General features: G+C 42.0%; 1 protein-coding gene across 1 annotated transcript in view; it reads left to right on the forward strand.

Moving 5' to 3' along the window:
* Positions 1-14,211, forward strand: part of CPS1 (carbamoyl-phosphate synthase 1) — a 114,976-nt gene extending 100,765 nt beyond the window's left edge. The window contains exons 35-40 of the mRNA XM_041487729.1: positions 1,808-1,882; positions 4,732-4,830; positions 10,727-10,786; positions 11,669-11,781; positions 12,370-12,499; positions 13,755-14,211. Of these exons, the coding sequence (XP_041343663.1) occupies positions 1,808-1,882; positions 4,732-4,830; positions 10,727-10,786; positions 11,669-11,781; positions 12,370-12,499; positions 13,755-13,853 (576 nt within the window). The 3' untranslated portion in view covers positions 13,854-14,211. The remainder of the gene's footprint in view (positions 1-1,807; positions 1,883-4,731; positions 4,831-10,726; positions 10,787-11,668; positions 11,782-12,369; positions 12,500-13,754) is intronic.
* Positions 14,212-15,445: the final 1,234 nt, after the last annotated feature.

Here is a 15,445-nt window from a genome sequence, read left to right on the forward strand (position 1 = left end):
ACCATACACACTGCCCATTTTTTTTTTTTTTTTTTTTCTTTTTTTTTTTTTTTTTTTTTTTTTTTTTTTTTGGTGAGCCTAATTTATTTTTGTACCTTTCTACTATTTAGACCTGGGGCTTCTGCACTGTTGTTAGCTGAACTGCCAAGAGTTTTGTCTCTCCTGGGAACACTGGGTACAGAGCAGAAAACCCAGCTTTATTCTTGAAAACTTCCCTACAAAGCTCTTTATACTGCTTGCATTCTGAGTGGATTTGTCAAATATAAGAACCTGCTAACACCTTTGGAAATGCTAAACTTTGAAAAACATCCCAGTTTAGCCTGTTTGTTGTTATTCATGCATCATATTTTCTATCCTCTTACAATTTATTGCTAGTAGTGTTTGCATGGACACAGGATATTTTTTCTTCAGCAGTTCTTAAGAGAAGATACAAAACTTTTTTCTTCTTTGTCAACATAGCTGCTCCTTTGTGGATTTGAGTACCACTGTTTAAGCTTTAGTGACTGAAATACTGTCTTGCCATGTTTGCTTCCAGATGGATGCAATATCAGGGCCTGACCAAGATGAAATCCTGGGGAGAGAATGACTAAGTTTTAAATAGGGCTTAGTTGCAGTACCAGAGTCTGCTCCTGATGATGCATTTTCATGTTCATGGCAGATAAAAATTAGACAAGTGGTGGAAGGCTTTGCTGTTTGTTACCTTTCAAGACAGTGTACTATAATAATCCATGTATTAAAATAATCCATCTTGATTGCCATATCTCTGCTTGAGTTGGCCACTGTGAACATTTTCTCTTTATTTAAAGTGGAAACAAAACTGGTCTAAAAGTCACAAAGACACATGACATTTTGTGAGAAGCCTTTTGAATTTCTCCTGTCTCATTTTAACTGGTCACTGTTAGGTGTTGTGAAGCAGCAGCTATATTATCTTCAGTGTTACCCTTGGGGACCTCCAGAGGCAGAATTATGGCTTCAAATTTTAAAATAGATTTGTTTCTAAGCAGAAATCTGGCTGCCTTTATTCAAATACCATTAGTAGTTTAAAATGTGGAGAAGCCCCCCAGAAAATTACTTGGTATAAGAAATTTGTTCCATGTTTGTTACATGTGGTCATTTGTTCTTTAATGAGACTTTCTTTTCCTCCCTCCTCTCCATGTTTCTTATTTTAAGATCAAATGAGACGAGAGAACTCAGTGCTGTGATCTAATTCCTCAGATGATAATAATAATAACAATAATAATAACAGTGATCGGGGGCTTAATATTAGCATATAAAGAGAAAAAAATTACAAATGTATGTTTCTGTTTGGGGGAGGGGAAAATATTAAATAATTTGCAAAGTTTCATTTTGTTTGCCCCAAAAAAGTGCATTTTTGTGGAATAGTTTTATTTCTGCAAATGAAACATTTAATGGAGAACAGCATTCTCTGGAAAACCAACTGGATTCAGATAGTATCTCTCCTTGTTCCACGAATTAAGTGCTTTATAGCCTTTTTGTTTAAAAATGTGTCCTTAAAACCATGCTGATAATGGGCTACCACTGATTGAAAATCTACCACTGGAATGTGAGCAGGATGCAAGAGTCAGATGATTGATTTATTGGTGGACTACATGGGCATTTGTTCCACTCCATCATCAAGATGCTGAGGGAATTATTTTGCCAAATAGTTCTTTGCTTATCAGCCGTGACCACTGCTTTTTTTGGTTAACTTCTCTTTCTGCCACTTCCAAGCGAAGCTGGAATTTTTATATTTTTTTAAATGATCCAATTTTTATTCTTTCTCCCTCCTGCCTTCTTCTTTCACTAGGCCCCAATGTTTTCCTGGTCCAGGCTGAGAGATGCTGACCCTGTTCTCCGCTGTGAAATGGCCTCTACTGGAGAGGTATCTTTTAGATTTTCTTTTTTTTTTTTTTTTTTTTTTTTTTTTTTTAAACCAAGTTGACTTTAAACATCATAAATCTTTGAAAGTGATCTTATTACTGCCTGAATCATGATGGCATCTGTTGCTTCTTCAGAAAATTGAAAACAACTTTCTTAGCTGCAAAACCCACAATGTCCTGGAAAACCCAGTTTTTTCAGCCACTGGATGTCCCTGTTTGCCTGCATGTCAGCTCCCTGAGTAGGACCTGGTTGGTGTGATAGCCTGAAATGAGTTTATCTGAGAATTGTTGGGTTCTGGGTGGCTGTTTTATGACTCATGTGCTTCTGAAAAACAGGTGCTGGCAGCTCCCAGGCCCCATGGACTCTTGCTGCAGCAGCGACGTGGAGACCCCTGGGCATGAGTGGCTGGTCTTGGGATGTGCCAGTTGCTCAAAGGCAGCAAAAATGTGTGGTGTTTTCTTGTTGCCTGATAACCATCAAGGCATGTCCTGAGGTGCAAAATGAAAGAAAGCAATAATGAAATGTGGTGGCTGCAGGGACTGTGGGCAGTCCCTGCTCTCTGTGTAGCCAGGCTGTGAGGTGCTGCTGGAATGCCTCCTGGTGTGGTTATGGCATGCTGTGAGGGCACAGGGCTGGGCATCTTCTTGCCCAGGCTCAGCAGCCTCACAAGCGCAGGTTTCCATCCATATCACCTGACTCACGTAGAACAAAAGGTTTCTTTATGAGTTATTGCTGAGCTATCAAGGGCATCCGTAGATATGCCCAAGTGGTCTTTAAATTTTATGTATTCTGTTACTTCTAGAATGAGTTGCAGTAGCAAAATCTTATTCTGGGCCAGAATACCCTCTTGGAAAGTGATAAAACACTGAGGCAATTTGATCAGGCTTAAGCAATTTGATCAGACTTAAGTCTGCTGTACCATCACTAGGCAGGTGGCAGATCCTGGGCTGCTCTGTTGGATGTGAGCTTGGGTATGTCCAAAGGAAACCTTTACCATTTTAGTATAAAAAAGTATTCTACCCAGATACAAAGTAAGAACAGCCTTAGGTCTCCTACATCTCTCCAGAATGACTTTATTTTGCTCTTCACAATATGCTGGAAATCAGTATTGCAGAAGATTTCCTTTCAGTATAATTAATGGGCAGAAAAAAGTCAAGTGACTTCTGTGACTTCCTGATTTTCAGAACAAAATTGAATACAGAGACAACCTTCTCCCCAAAAAAAAAAAAAAAAAAAGAATAAAAATGTAACTAGGGACAAGAATTTTTTTGGGCTTTATACAGAGTTAGAGATTACCATGGCCATAAAGGAGGGATTATTAACTTTTATGAGTTGGAAAGATCCATATTCACAAATGCCATAAAGTGTGACAGTTATGAAAGTCTTTCTTATAGTGAAGTAAGGATAATAACTTGCTTTGGGTAAAAAGCTCAGTTATTCCTCACAGACATTTTTTACACACATGGCTTGATCTGGGCTTGAATTTGTCACATCTGTCTGGCAGAGATTTATTTTGCTGGAAGCCATGGATCCCACAATAGGACAAGACAGTGCTGGGGGTTCCTTTGAGTATTGTGGCTGTGGACCATGCCATAAAGATAAACCTCTCCTGGCAGGCTGGGAGCCTACAAGGGAGAACCTGTCTGTCACCCTAAAAAGTCCAGGAATATAGAACACATAGAAAACATGACTTTTTTTAATCCCTTCCCTTGTGGGATTTTTGTTTGTTTAGTTGGGTTTTTTTTTTTTTTTTTTTTTTTTTTTTTTTTTTTTTTTTTTACTTCAGTAGATCTGGCAAATCATAATTTATTTTTCGTGAAATACTGGTTTCTGCTCACCATGGTGAGACCATGAATGTGAGGGCTCACTCTGAGATGGGAAGGACCATAAGAGGAAAATGGGAGAGCAATTCTCCATCAGCTCCTTTATCCCATCTGTGTATGTTGGTAGATTTGTTATTTCAAAGAGAAAAATCAGTGACTGTTTCTGCTTCTGATTGTTTTTCAAAAAGTGTGGAGCTGACCAGAAAAAGTGAAGGTTGGTTGGTTGGTTTTTATCTTTTTAAACTTTCACAAAAGCTCACTCATTCCTCTTTTGGTCACCAGAATTCCAAATTTTGGTGAGGAATGCAGTTGAGCTCTTTCAGAAGATTGTTATTACATGATAGTGTGTAAGCAACTGAGCTCCACATCCAGTTCTGAATGCTGGAAAGCTGCTAAATTATTCTTACTGGTTTCTTCCCCAACTGTTTCTTTAAAATTATAATTTATCTTTAAAAAATTATTATGAATTGGCCTGATTGCTTTGTTCTTAAGTAAATATTAAAATTTTACTTGAATTTTGTTCATCTGTGGACTTTTAATGGAAAAGCATCCTTATATCCTGTGGTTTTCCTTCACAGCAATGCCAGGAGTACATGAGAGCACAAACAGTGCCTTACCCTGGTTTGCAGGCACACAGAGGAACGTGCCTGTGTGCACAGCTCTCCCTGGTGTCTAAGCCTTCTATAATGTTAGATAATTTGCAGTGCAATCCCAAACATTGGAGCAGAGGCTTTGTACAGCATCCCAATAACTTAGCAGAATCAATTGTTACTCCTCAGCGTGCTGTTTGAAACTAAAGCATTGCTTATTCCTCCATTATTGCTTCATTCAAATGATGAGATTTGTCTGCAATGATTTTCTGATTTATTCTGTTCTCTGTGCCTGCAGGCTCCATGCAAAGCAGTCTGTCTTCTTCACACAGAAACAAAAAATCCCATTTGAAAATGTCGTTCCTCTTTCTTTTTAAAGCAATGTTTTTGGGTTGTTTTTGGTTTTCCCCTCATGCATTCTTTGTGCCGTTCTGCAGGTTGCGTGCTTTGGGGACGACGTGTACTCTGCCTTCCAGAAGGCTCTGCTTGCCACAGGGTTTACATTTCCTAAGAAAGGAATTTTGATTGGAATCCAGGTGAGTCCTAAAAATCAAAGCTTAGAAAGGACCAACACAGAGAAACTCTCAAGGCTTTTGCCTTGCTTTCATTCGTGTGGCTTTATGGCTTAAATGTGTTTCTCTGAATTTCATTCTGGAGTGCAGTGTGACAGTGTGGAACAAACACCATGGAGAGATCTTTACTGGATTCAGCAAGGCTGGTCTGGTGGGTTTTCCCTCTATTTCCCTAGGGGTCTTCCTGATAGCTTCAGCTGGCAACTACAGAAGTTTGTTCTGTCACACAGAGCAACTTTCAGTGATGCCAGCAAGAGATGAAACCCTAAAATCCAAGCTCTAGTGTAGCATGGAGTCAGGGCACCTGCAGAGCCTGCATCCAAGAGGCAATCGCTTTGAGGAGGTAGAAAAACCGGAGTTTGCTGTGGGAAGCCCTTGGGGATGGCTGCAAGCCGAGACTTGGGATCAGAGAGCTCTAAGACATGTTTCTGGGGGAACAAAGGCTGTAGGTGGTCAGTTCAGAGAAACATCCCAACAGAACCCCTGTTCTGAACACCCAGAGCTTGCTCTGTGCTCCCTCCCAATGGGAGCCCTGGCCATGTTACTTTCCAATCATATGAGCTCCCTTCATCTGTGCTTTTCCTCTTGTCCTTTTCAAACCCATTCTCCTCCAAACCTCCCAAAGAGGGGGCAGTTTCCATGCTGCAAAGCTGGATCTGCTAGGCTTTCCCCATGAAGGCACAAGTGTCCTCCCAGCAGAGCTGTAGCATCACGGACAGTGCAGAAAAGCTGCTGATGTTGGGGTGTTGTGGGCTGGTTTTTGGTGTGAACTGGTGGGCTGTGTGGCCTCCTCAGGTTATGGCACTGTCACATCCCTCTCCTCACTGGAGTCACAGTGGGAATGTATTCAAGTGCAGTGGGGAAAAGGGTTAAAGGACATCAGTCTGCACCAAATCTGTGGCAATAGAAGAAATTCTCCAGGATCTTTTAATGAGAGTCAGGCTGTACTTTATTCTGGCCACATTTTTATTCTGGCTAAGTTGTGCTGTAGAAATCATTCCATCCACACTTGTGCAGGTTGTGCAGTGGAAGTCATTACAAAGTTCTTGACCAGACTTTTCACATATTTATACATAAAACCCCAATTCTCATTCATTGGTTCTACATTACACAATTCTTAGTATTCATTCTTCTATTTGTTATCGATTCCTTCACCTTCAATGCTAATCTGGTTCTTATTCTTTGGTTCTCTTATCGATCTTTTCCCAGACCAGGTGTCTCCAACCACACCAGGGGGTAATGTCTATTAATGTCCATTTATCTCCTCTGTATATTCTGGCTGCTTCCAGTCTGTAGGTGTTAAACTCTCAGAACCTAGGAATCTTCTTTTTGTTGGTTGAAGCCCATCAGGTCTCACACAGTGAAACTCAAACCCCTGGTGAAATCTTTTGAAGAGAAACCCCAGTTCCCTACCCCTTGTCAAAGGCAGACAAACCCCTGACTGAAGTTCCTTAAAAAATTTAGGAGTTGTATCATTTCCAACAAGTCTTCACCCTGCCCCCCATTTTTCTGCCATCAATCCTTTGCCTGTTTGATGTCTGTGCACAGCCAGTCTCGTTCCCTACCCTACAGTTGCTGTGAGCCAGAAAAGAAGAGCCAATGCTACATTTTAATAGTGATGTTTCTGGTTTCCACACTTTGTCAGAACTACCTCCTCAAAGGAATTGCCTCTTGGATGCAGATTCTGACTCCATGCTAGACTAGAGCTTGGATTTTAGGGTTTCATCTCTTGCTGTCATCACTGAAAGTTGCTCATTGTGGCAGAAAGTTAAAATGATGTCATTATGGGAATGCTCTCCAGTGCAATGGGTTCAGCAAAGAGCCTTTATGTGAGGAAGTTCCCCATGGGTTTTCCTTAGGAACAGCCCTGGATCAGCAAGGAGGTTGTGTGTTTCAGGATGAAAACACACAGAAAAGGAAAAAAAAAAAAATCTTTGTTCTTTATCAAGGAATAGTTACTGACTGCATAAGGTGCTGAAATCAGAGACATTTGTAAACTTTACGATGTTCCTCAAAAATTTCATGTACTTCCAATACAACTAGAACATTCTTGGGCCCCAGAAAACCATCTGATTGCATCCTGCCATTTTCACATTGAGCTTGCAATAAGCTGATGCTCTACATGATTGCATAAAGCTGATAAAACAAAACCATAGAATAGATGAATTTTCCTGTCAGACAACTGGGGTGTGAAAAATGTCTTTGGCTGTTTGTGCCAGCAGAGGATGTGAAGGAAGTGTGTGAAAAGCAGCCAGAAAGGAGCATGACTTCTGCTAACAAGGATTACTGCTGAGTCCTTAAATGTCAACATATATACACACACCTGGGCATGGAAGCAGTTGCTCTAAGTTACCTCTAATTAGCAGAAAAATTGCTTGCTACCTAGGTAAAGTTTAAAAGTTCAGTATGAAACTCTGGGCAGTTGGTACTGTATGTCTACTGTATATACTCCATATTTTAAAACAGCATTTGAAAAAGGAGAAAAGCAAATCCAGGAGGCAAAAAAAGGAGAGAGACCAGTGTTTAAAATTTAAGTGTATTTTCCAGATAGCAGCTGGAATGGGCAGAAAATAAAGTAATTTTAGCATTTATGTAAGTTCTGTGTCAGTAGCTGTTAAACTGAGCCAAATGTTCTTTGTACAAAGGTGTTAAGAAAAAAAAAGAAGGGAAAAAGAAAAGATAAAACAAAGCCCAAAGCTCAACTCCACAAACCTTTTAAAAGTAATAAGATTCTGTCTTTTTAATGAGTGGTTTACAGTTTATTTTCTTGCAAAAGAAACTTTAAAACAACAGATCAATTGCTTAAAGATCTCTCTGCATTTCAGCATATTTCTTCTATAATTAAACTCCAAATCAAGAGGCATAAAGTTGATTCTGAGAACCAGGTATTGCCCCCTCCTCAGTCTGGAAATTGTCAGCTATGTACTTTTCAATGGTCTGCTTTGAAACAGAGGGGAAATAAAGCCCTGTGGGAAGGGAAGGTTGAAATGTAGGGGTCTTTGAGTATTTGGCTGGAAAAAAGGGGAGCCCCTCTCTGCAGAAATAAAAGGCACAAGGAATGAGGCATCAGGCAGGCTGTGAACACCAGCACTTTTCTTGTTTCAGTCACAAACATGAACCCACCTGCCTTGTACAGGCATAATTGTTGGGGTATCCTCACAGGGAAACACAGCCTCAGGAGGACAGATAGCACATAGCCTCTCTCAACCATCACTGAGTGTTTTCAAATGCCAGGATGGTTTCTGCAACCTGTTCTGGTGCACAGAGCACATACACAAGCTCCTCTGGTTGTCTCTGAGGAAGATGCTGTGATTGACCTGCAGTACATGGTGAGCTCAAAGCACACCCCAATTTTGAAGGCTTCATTGCTTCATAACTAGCACCTTGCTCTGATTTTTAGGCTGGATTTTTTATGTATTGCAGAGAGAGAGAAATAAGAAGCAAAATGGTCTTGAATTCTGCTTCTCTCCAAAGCAGCTAGGCTCATATTTCAGTGATTTGGTATGCTGCACATTTATACCTTTGCTATTAATCATGTTGAGGTTAGAGGACACTGCCTTCTTGAAGGTAAAAGTCAAATGGATATAGTTAACAGGAGCAGAGAGGGAGATCTTGGTTTCCTTGCAAATGTTTCTGGGGGTGTTTTGCAAATCAAGAGTCAAATGGTACTGCTGTGATCTGGAGTCCAAACTGAGCCCAGTGTGCCCAGGCCATGACCCCACCTCGTGGGAGCTGCCAGCCTGGTGTGCAATTCCAGGGTAATCCTCCTGCTGCCATGCTGGGCTGTGGATAGCCAAGTCACCATCCCAAGGCCAGGCAGGGGAGTGCTCCTTGACATCCAGGGGACAGCACAAGGCAGGCTGGGCAGCTGGTGGGGACTGTGAGCCTGCTGGGTTGTCCTTTAGCTGAGAGCACTCAGTGACACTGCCCAGGGCAGGGATCCCCAGGATCTGAGAGGTCTGATGCTCTCCCAGGGGAGATGGAGTAAGACTTCCATGGTAGACAAATGAAACTCTGCCACTTTATGTCAGCTGATAACCTGCCTCTTCCCACAGTCTGGAGAAACCTGTGATGATGAAACCCTGAGTCAGCCATTAAATAATTTATATTTTATGCAAAAGGAGTTGAAAAGTTAGGGTTTTTTCTTTCCTGATTGGGCTATTCAGTGATATCTCTGGGATGGAGTGCATCTGTCATACACACAAGATGCAGAAAGCATTAATAGAGTATTTTATTTTTAAATTCTGGCACTCCAAGTCTGTTGTCTCAAGGTAACCTTCTGCCTTGATTCCTTACATACCAGAATTTTTGCATCCTCCACTGTGGGTTTGGATACAGAATCCAAGATTATCACAGGAGATGGGTTGGCTTCATTTTGAGCTGGATCTCGGTGAGAACTGATGCATCTGTATTGAATGAGCTAAGGATGTAGTCCTTTACAAACAGCAAGGCTTGCTAGAAAACATGAGGGTTATAAGAAATGGAACTTTTCAGATAAAGGGAAAAAAAAATGCAATTCTCCTACAATAAATACCTTCCACTAAGTAAATCTGCTTGTACTTTTCACCTTTAGTAACTAATGGTTTCTTACACAGGTTATTTCAGCCAGCTTGTAAATCTGAGGCTGCTCCAATGCGAGCTGACAGCTGTAATTTCTTTTCATAGAGAGGCTGTTTTATGTGTCACAAGTGTTCAGTACATGTTTGATAGAAGTTTATAATACTGTTGTGAAAGCCAACATCCCTGACCAGAAGGCAGAACCACTCTCTCTGACTGGGAAGCTGCCAACCCTGTCACACTGTATATTTATATTTTCCAGCTAATGTACAGAATGAGATGGCTTTCAGAATGAGTGGTCAGGAAAAAAAAAAAAAAAACAAACCAAAAACAACAAAACCAAAAAAACAAAAAAACCCTGTTTAGTCCTTTTCTTCTTAGGAAATTGTTGACCCTTCAGGATATTGCTCTCTCATCCATAAAGGTTAAGCTATCAGTATCTCCAGCAGGAACAAGGGAGCTTGTGATAATCTTACTTGCAAATGTGTGTAAGACCAGACCAGGCTAAGGTTAAAAGCAAGGTTTAGCTTGCCTTGGGAGGGAGAAGGGCGTATGTTGCATCTGATATTTGCTTTGCTGTACCTTCAACATCCCAGAGATACTTAGGCTGATACTTTCTCTCACCTGTTACTCTAAAACAGCTTATTCAAGTGCAGATGTCTACAGGAGGTGGTTGTACCTTTCTAAATTATATTGAAACTGGATATGCATTATAAGACAATCTTTCAAAGGTGCTGTAAGTCAGGCATTCAGGTCCTCATGGGAATATGGCATCCCAGTCTCCTGACTCCATTTCCATATTCCCACAGGACTTAGAAATGGACTCATACAGGCACAAGCTCTTATTTGTGTGAATGTGCAAACAGAGCACTCACAGGCAACCCAAAGCCATCCATATGTGTTATCTGCCAGAAGAGAAAGCAAATGTTTGAGCAATGATTGAAAATATATTTAATTAAGAGCTGAGGAGACTCTAGTTGGTGTATTTGAGAAGGTAATTGCCTAGATATTTAATATACAGTAGCAAATCTTTAGTGGTTGCAGTCTGACTTAGTATGGGAACACTTACTCTGGTGTAACAAAATATGTCTTATTTCAGAGTCACTTGGGCTTCAGGATCCAGACAGTTTTCTTGGGAATGGTGCTGTACATGCACATGGAGACATTTCTGTCCATGCACACACTCAGCACAGAAAGGTGTATTTGCCTCTTAGCACAGTGTGGATGAGCTTCATGTTGCCCAAAAATGTACTGTTCCAAATCCTACCTTTGGTGCTATATCTAAAAAATTTCCTTTTTTCAGGAGTCCTTCCGCCCCAGATTCCTCAGTGTAGCAGAACTGCTGCATGAGCAAGGCTTCAAGGTAGGTGGTTTCACTTAGTTAAAGCTGGGGAGCTTTCAGAATGTCAAATGTCCCCAGCCTGCTACAGGAACGTTGGAGTTCCTTTGGAGATAGAGAAAAAAGGGTGTTTTCCAGTTACAACAGGGATTTTTAGCTGAGTGATCCATAAAGTCAGCAGGTACCACCCAATTAAAAGTTTTCATGTTTGTTTAATTGAGCATATGGGTCTGTTGTGAGGGCAGGAACAACCCTGGCTCTGCTATCAGCCTGCAGCCAAGATGGGCATTATACACTCGCCCAGCTTCCCCAAGAAATAAAAATGCCAATGGGATGCCATGTATGGCAGGAGACAAGGAAGGGAACACCTTTTGTATGGAGTGTATCTGTGTAGTGCTGCATTTTCAGTGACACCCACTCAGATGCAGATACATGGACTTTGTGATGTTCACATCACTCTTGTAACCCCTCTGTATTATTTTGCATTCACATTTCTATGAAAAAGCAGCACAGCCCCAGAAGATTGGTGAGAGTACTGCTTTTCTAAACTTAGCACTAGGCATTAAAAAGAAAATAAACATGGCCAAAAAAAATTACAAGTGATTGAACTTAAGCCCTACTGAAAGTCACAGAGGTTTAGGTTTTTCTAAGCCACTTCACTGCTTCTGGAAATGCTGCTACCATTCATTGACTATCATCCATCAGGAAATCACAGATAACAAAGTTGGGAAGGTTGTTCTGTTCTCTGTGTGTCTCTCCATATGGAGAGACACCCTTTTAATGAAAAATGCCCTCCAAAATCAGCTCTGACAACAAAGCTGTGTGTTGGGTCAGGCCCACATGAGTTCAATGAAAAGTTTTGGTATTGTGAAGTACACAGTAAATATCTCTTTTTTTCCTGGACAGCTTTATGCCACAGAAGCAACCTCAGCCTGGCTCAATGCTAATGGCATCCCAGCAAATCCTGTGGCATGGCCATCACAGGAGAGCCAGAGTGCCAGCCTCCCTTCAGTCAGGAGGTAAGAGACCAACCCACCTTGTCAAACTTGTGTTTACAAACCAGGACAGCAAATGCAAGGGGAAAATTGCTGGTCCTGCTGAGATCAATGGTAGGGATTTAATGGGGCTTTGAATTAAATCCAAAAGTTTGGGTTTATCTGATGCTGTCTGGAGTTGCCACAGCAGGGAGGTTTCAGCTTAATGAGCATCTCACTGGACAGTCCTGTTTAGTATGGCTTAGATGTATTGGTCCATGTTATATTTTCATACAAAGATACATGAAATCTGAATATTTAGCCTTTTAATGACAGTCAGTCATTCCTTTAACTGAGGCATGACTGACTGTCATTAACAGGCTAAATAAACATCTCAGTTGTGCTGAGCTGTATCAAGGCTGAATATTGCTTTGCATTGCTGACTAAAACTGAAATAAATCCAAAATCCTGACTAAAGCTTAGTGCCTTAACCCCTCAGCCCTTGTTTCTTGAGCAATGACTAAGCTCAAATGACATTTTTCAATGTTGTTTAGCTGCTTGCCTGTGCTATTAATTTGAGGTTTTTATTAGGAAGGACACATTGTCACACTGTCTTGTGCATTGTCTCTTCAGGCTGCTGAGGGATGGGAAAGTAGATCTGGTGATTAACCTGCCCAACAGCAACACCCGGTTTGTCCATGATAATTATGTGATCCGGAGAATGGCCATTGACAGTGGCACTGCTCTGCTCACTAACTTAAAGGTATTGTTCTTTCTCCTCTTACACATAAGAGCCTTCAGAGCTTCCAAGCCCTTGTGAGTGTAGATTCAATTCTGTTTGGACCCTCATTATCTCTGACAAATAATGTGTCTGAAAATCATGGCAACACAGTGATTTAACTATATCTTCTTTTTGCCGCTATACAAAATGACATTGCTCTGAGTAAAACAAAACCCAGCCAAATCAAATCAAACAAACAAAAAAAATCTGAAGTCCTGAGTCTTGCACTGTGCAGCTGAAATTGTTGCTGCATCATTTTCACTTCAGAGCAAACATCTCAGGGTCGCATGCAACATCTCCAAATTAGGCATGGGAAGGTGCTTTTTAGTGGAATATTATCCTGGTATGCTCCTTAAACCTTACAGCAGGATGTAGCTGTGCTTTCTTGAATGACCCTTGGGGCAGTCCAGTTCAGAAGTGCCATCCAAGTGGAATTGCTCCCTGTCCTGTTGTAGTCCCAGCTGCCAGTCACTCTGGGTTTGTGGCTCCTGACAAAGCCCTTCACACACTGGTGGGGAACAGACATTAGGTGATGCAAAGTGGGACTCCTGCTGCCAGCAGTGCCCTGCCTTCCTTTGCAAGTGGCTTTGACTGTCACCAAAGAGCCTCATCTGGTGCTCATTAAGCACAGCAGCCAAACTCCCACTGCTTTTGGTGGGCACTGACATGGAACCCAGTGCCTTGAACTGGTGTCCAGCTGCTCAAAGTCTTCTGCTGTGACTGGAGTGAGTGCAGGCAGGGAGAATGACAAGCTGAGGGTTCACAGGATGATGGCTAGACATGATTAGCAGGAATGGGGAATTGAAGATGCATCATTGCCTACTAGCAAAACACCTTCTGACAACCACAATTAGGGTCCCCAGAAAAAATTTATTACCACACCTGCTCAATGCCTTTCACTGAACTGTTTGGATTGTAGGGTTTTAATCTCTGAGTTTGAGAAAGGAAAATGACCCTGGTTCTCTTTACATTTGGGCTGTAAACAACAGCTCTCATGGGACAGAGCTGTCTTGCAAAGGAAGCCTGGGCACATCTACATCTCTGCAGCTGGACACACAGGCTCCAGAGGGCTGGAGTCAGCTCCTGTGCCCAGCCACCTTGAAATTGGTATTGATTTGGATGAGCTCAAGGACTGAACCTGCACCAGGAAGTTTCAGGGTGGCAGAGCAGAAGTGTGGAGCCTGCTCTGTCATGCAGCCTTTGCAATGCTCAGTCCTCCTCTGCTTTGTATTGACAGGTGACAAAGCTTTTTGCTGAAGCTCTCAAATACTCTGGAAAATTGGACTCCAGGAGTCTCTTCCACTACAGACAGACTGACAATGGGAACACTGCATAGAACTCTCTCCAGCCTGCAATCTTACTGCTCCTGGTGCCTCAAAAGAGAGCAGATTTCAGACCATCCACCTAACCATCTTTCCATGTATTTTGCTTTTGTTTGGTCTTTTTCAGCCTGCAGATTTGATGGGAGAAAAAGGCTGCATGTGCATGTCCTAGAATTGCTTCCAAGTTCTGCTCAGTCCTTCAGGCTATTGCCATTGCTATTTTTTACATTCTCATTCAATATTGTGAATTCAGGTGGCTCTCCCTATATCATAAAGACTCTCTCAGCCTTGCTTCTGCCTTCAAAAGGGGAGAACTCCCCAAAGACTTTCCACATATTGCTGTCCAATGCTTTGTGCCATGATTGTGGGCATTAAAATCAAATCCTTTGAAAATGAAGTGAAAGTGTTGCAGTGCTTTACCCTCTCCCAGTTAAATGACCCTTTCATTTCCATTCCACCTTCTCTGCTGCTTTTTCAGCTCTGGCAGCACCTCCAGCTGCTGTCTGTGGAGCAGATCCCTGCTGTAGCAGCTGGGTTGTGTTATCCTTGGCTGTCTGCAGGGCAGAAGACCTCAGCAGCTCTGTGGCCAGCAGCACATGCAGTGCCTTCTCTAAGCCTGGACCAGCTAAGGAACACACATCTGGCTTGCTTGGTCTGCAGTGTGTACACAGCACACCCAGGAGCTGGGAGTATTCAAAGCTGGACAACTTCTCTGATACTTGCTAGAGTAAGCTGAAGTGGAATGTTTTCTTCCAGCCACACTCTGCCTGCCTGGAATTCCGAATCCAAGGCACTGCTAGCCTTAGGTACCTACCTCTAACATATCCCTCAATGCCTGCAGGCCCTGCCAAGAAATGGTGCTGGATATCTGGTGGTGGAGCTGGCTACCACCTAGCAGTGCTTTTTGAAGCTATCAGCACTGCAAATAGTGCACTGAGGGTGATGTGGATGAGATGAACAAACCTGGGCTGCTTCTTGTGTGCTCCCAAGTTCCCTTGAGTCCCAAGAAGCTTTGAGTGTGGAGAGAATCAGGGTGAAGAGGTTTTCTGTTTGTTTTTTATTAATTAATGCTGAAACATATCAGGAATGATATAAAATCTGATGAGAGCTGTTACTGATATGAGCAAAGGTATGAGCAGAGTCTGTGATGCCTTTGGTTACCATGGGACTCTGAACACTAGGTGTCAACTGCCAAGACCAATTTTTGAGTCAGACTTTATTTCTAGTTGCCATCCCAAGTGCTCTTTTCATGATATTTCTTCAGTACTATATTTTGTGATGAACACAACCCTGCCTGCTGTGCACAGGGAGAGCTTTGCACTTTTAGAGTAGAGATGTTATTAGAAAAACTCACAACAACAAAAACCCCCAAACCAACCAAAGCTCCAGAAGAGCCCAAAGGCATCAATTGTTCACCCATTCAGTTGTGAAATGGGTGACTAATGGTGGTTAATGAAGCAGCACTCCACAGGCAACCTGTGCATATTTTTTCAGTGGCAAAATCCCATTAACAGCTGGTGTCATCTTGCATCCACCCACCCTTTCTCCTCTAGTAGAGAAAAAAGCAATATCTTAAAACATCTGTATTCTCTTGTTCTTCTTTTAT

The sequence above is a fragment of the Pyrgilauda ruficollis genome, unplaced genomic scaffold, assembly GCF_017590135.1.
Source record: "Pyrgilauda ruficollis isolate IOZ18807 unplaced genomic scaffold, ASM1759013v1 scaffold83, whole genome shotgun sequence".
In the NCBI taxonomy this organism is placed as follows: domain Eukaryota; kingdom Metazoa; phylum Chordata; class Aves; order Passeriformes; family Passeridae; genus Pyrgilauda; species Pyrgilauda ruficollis.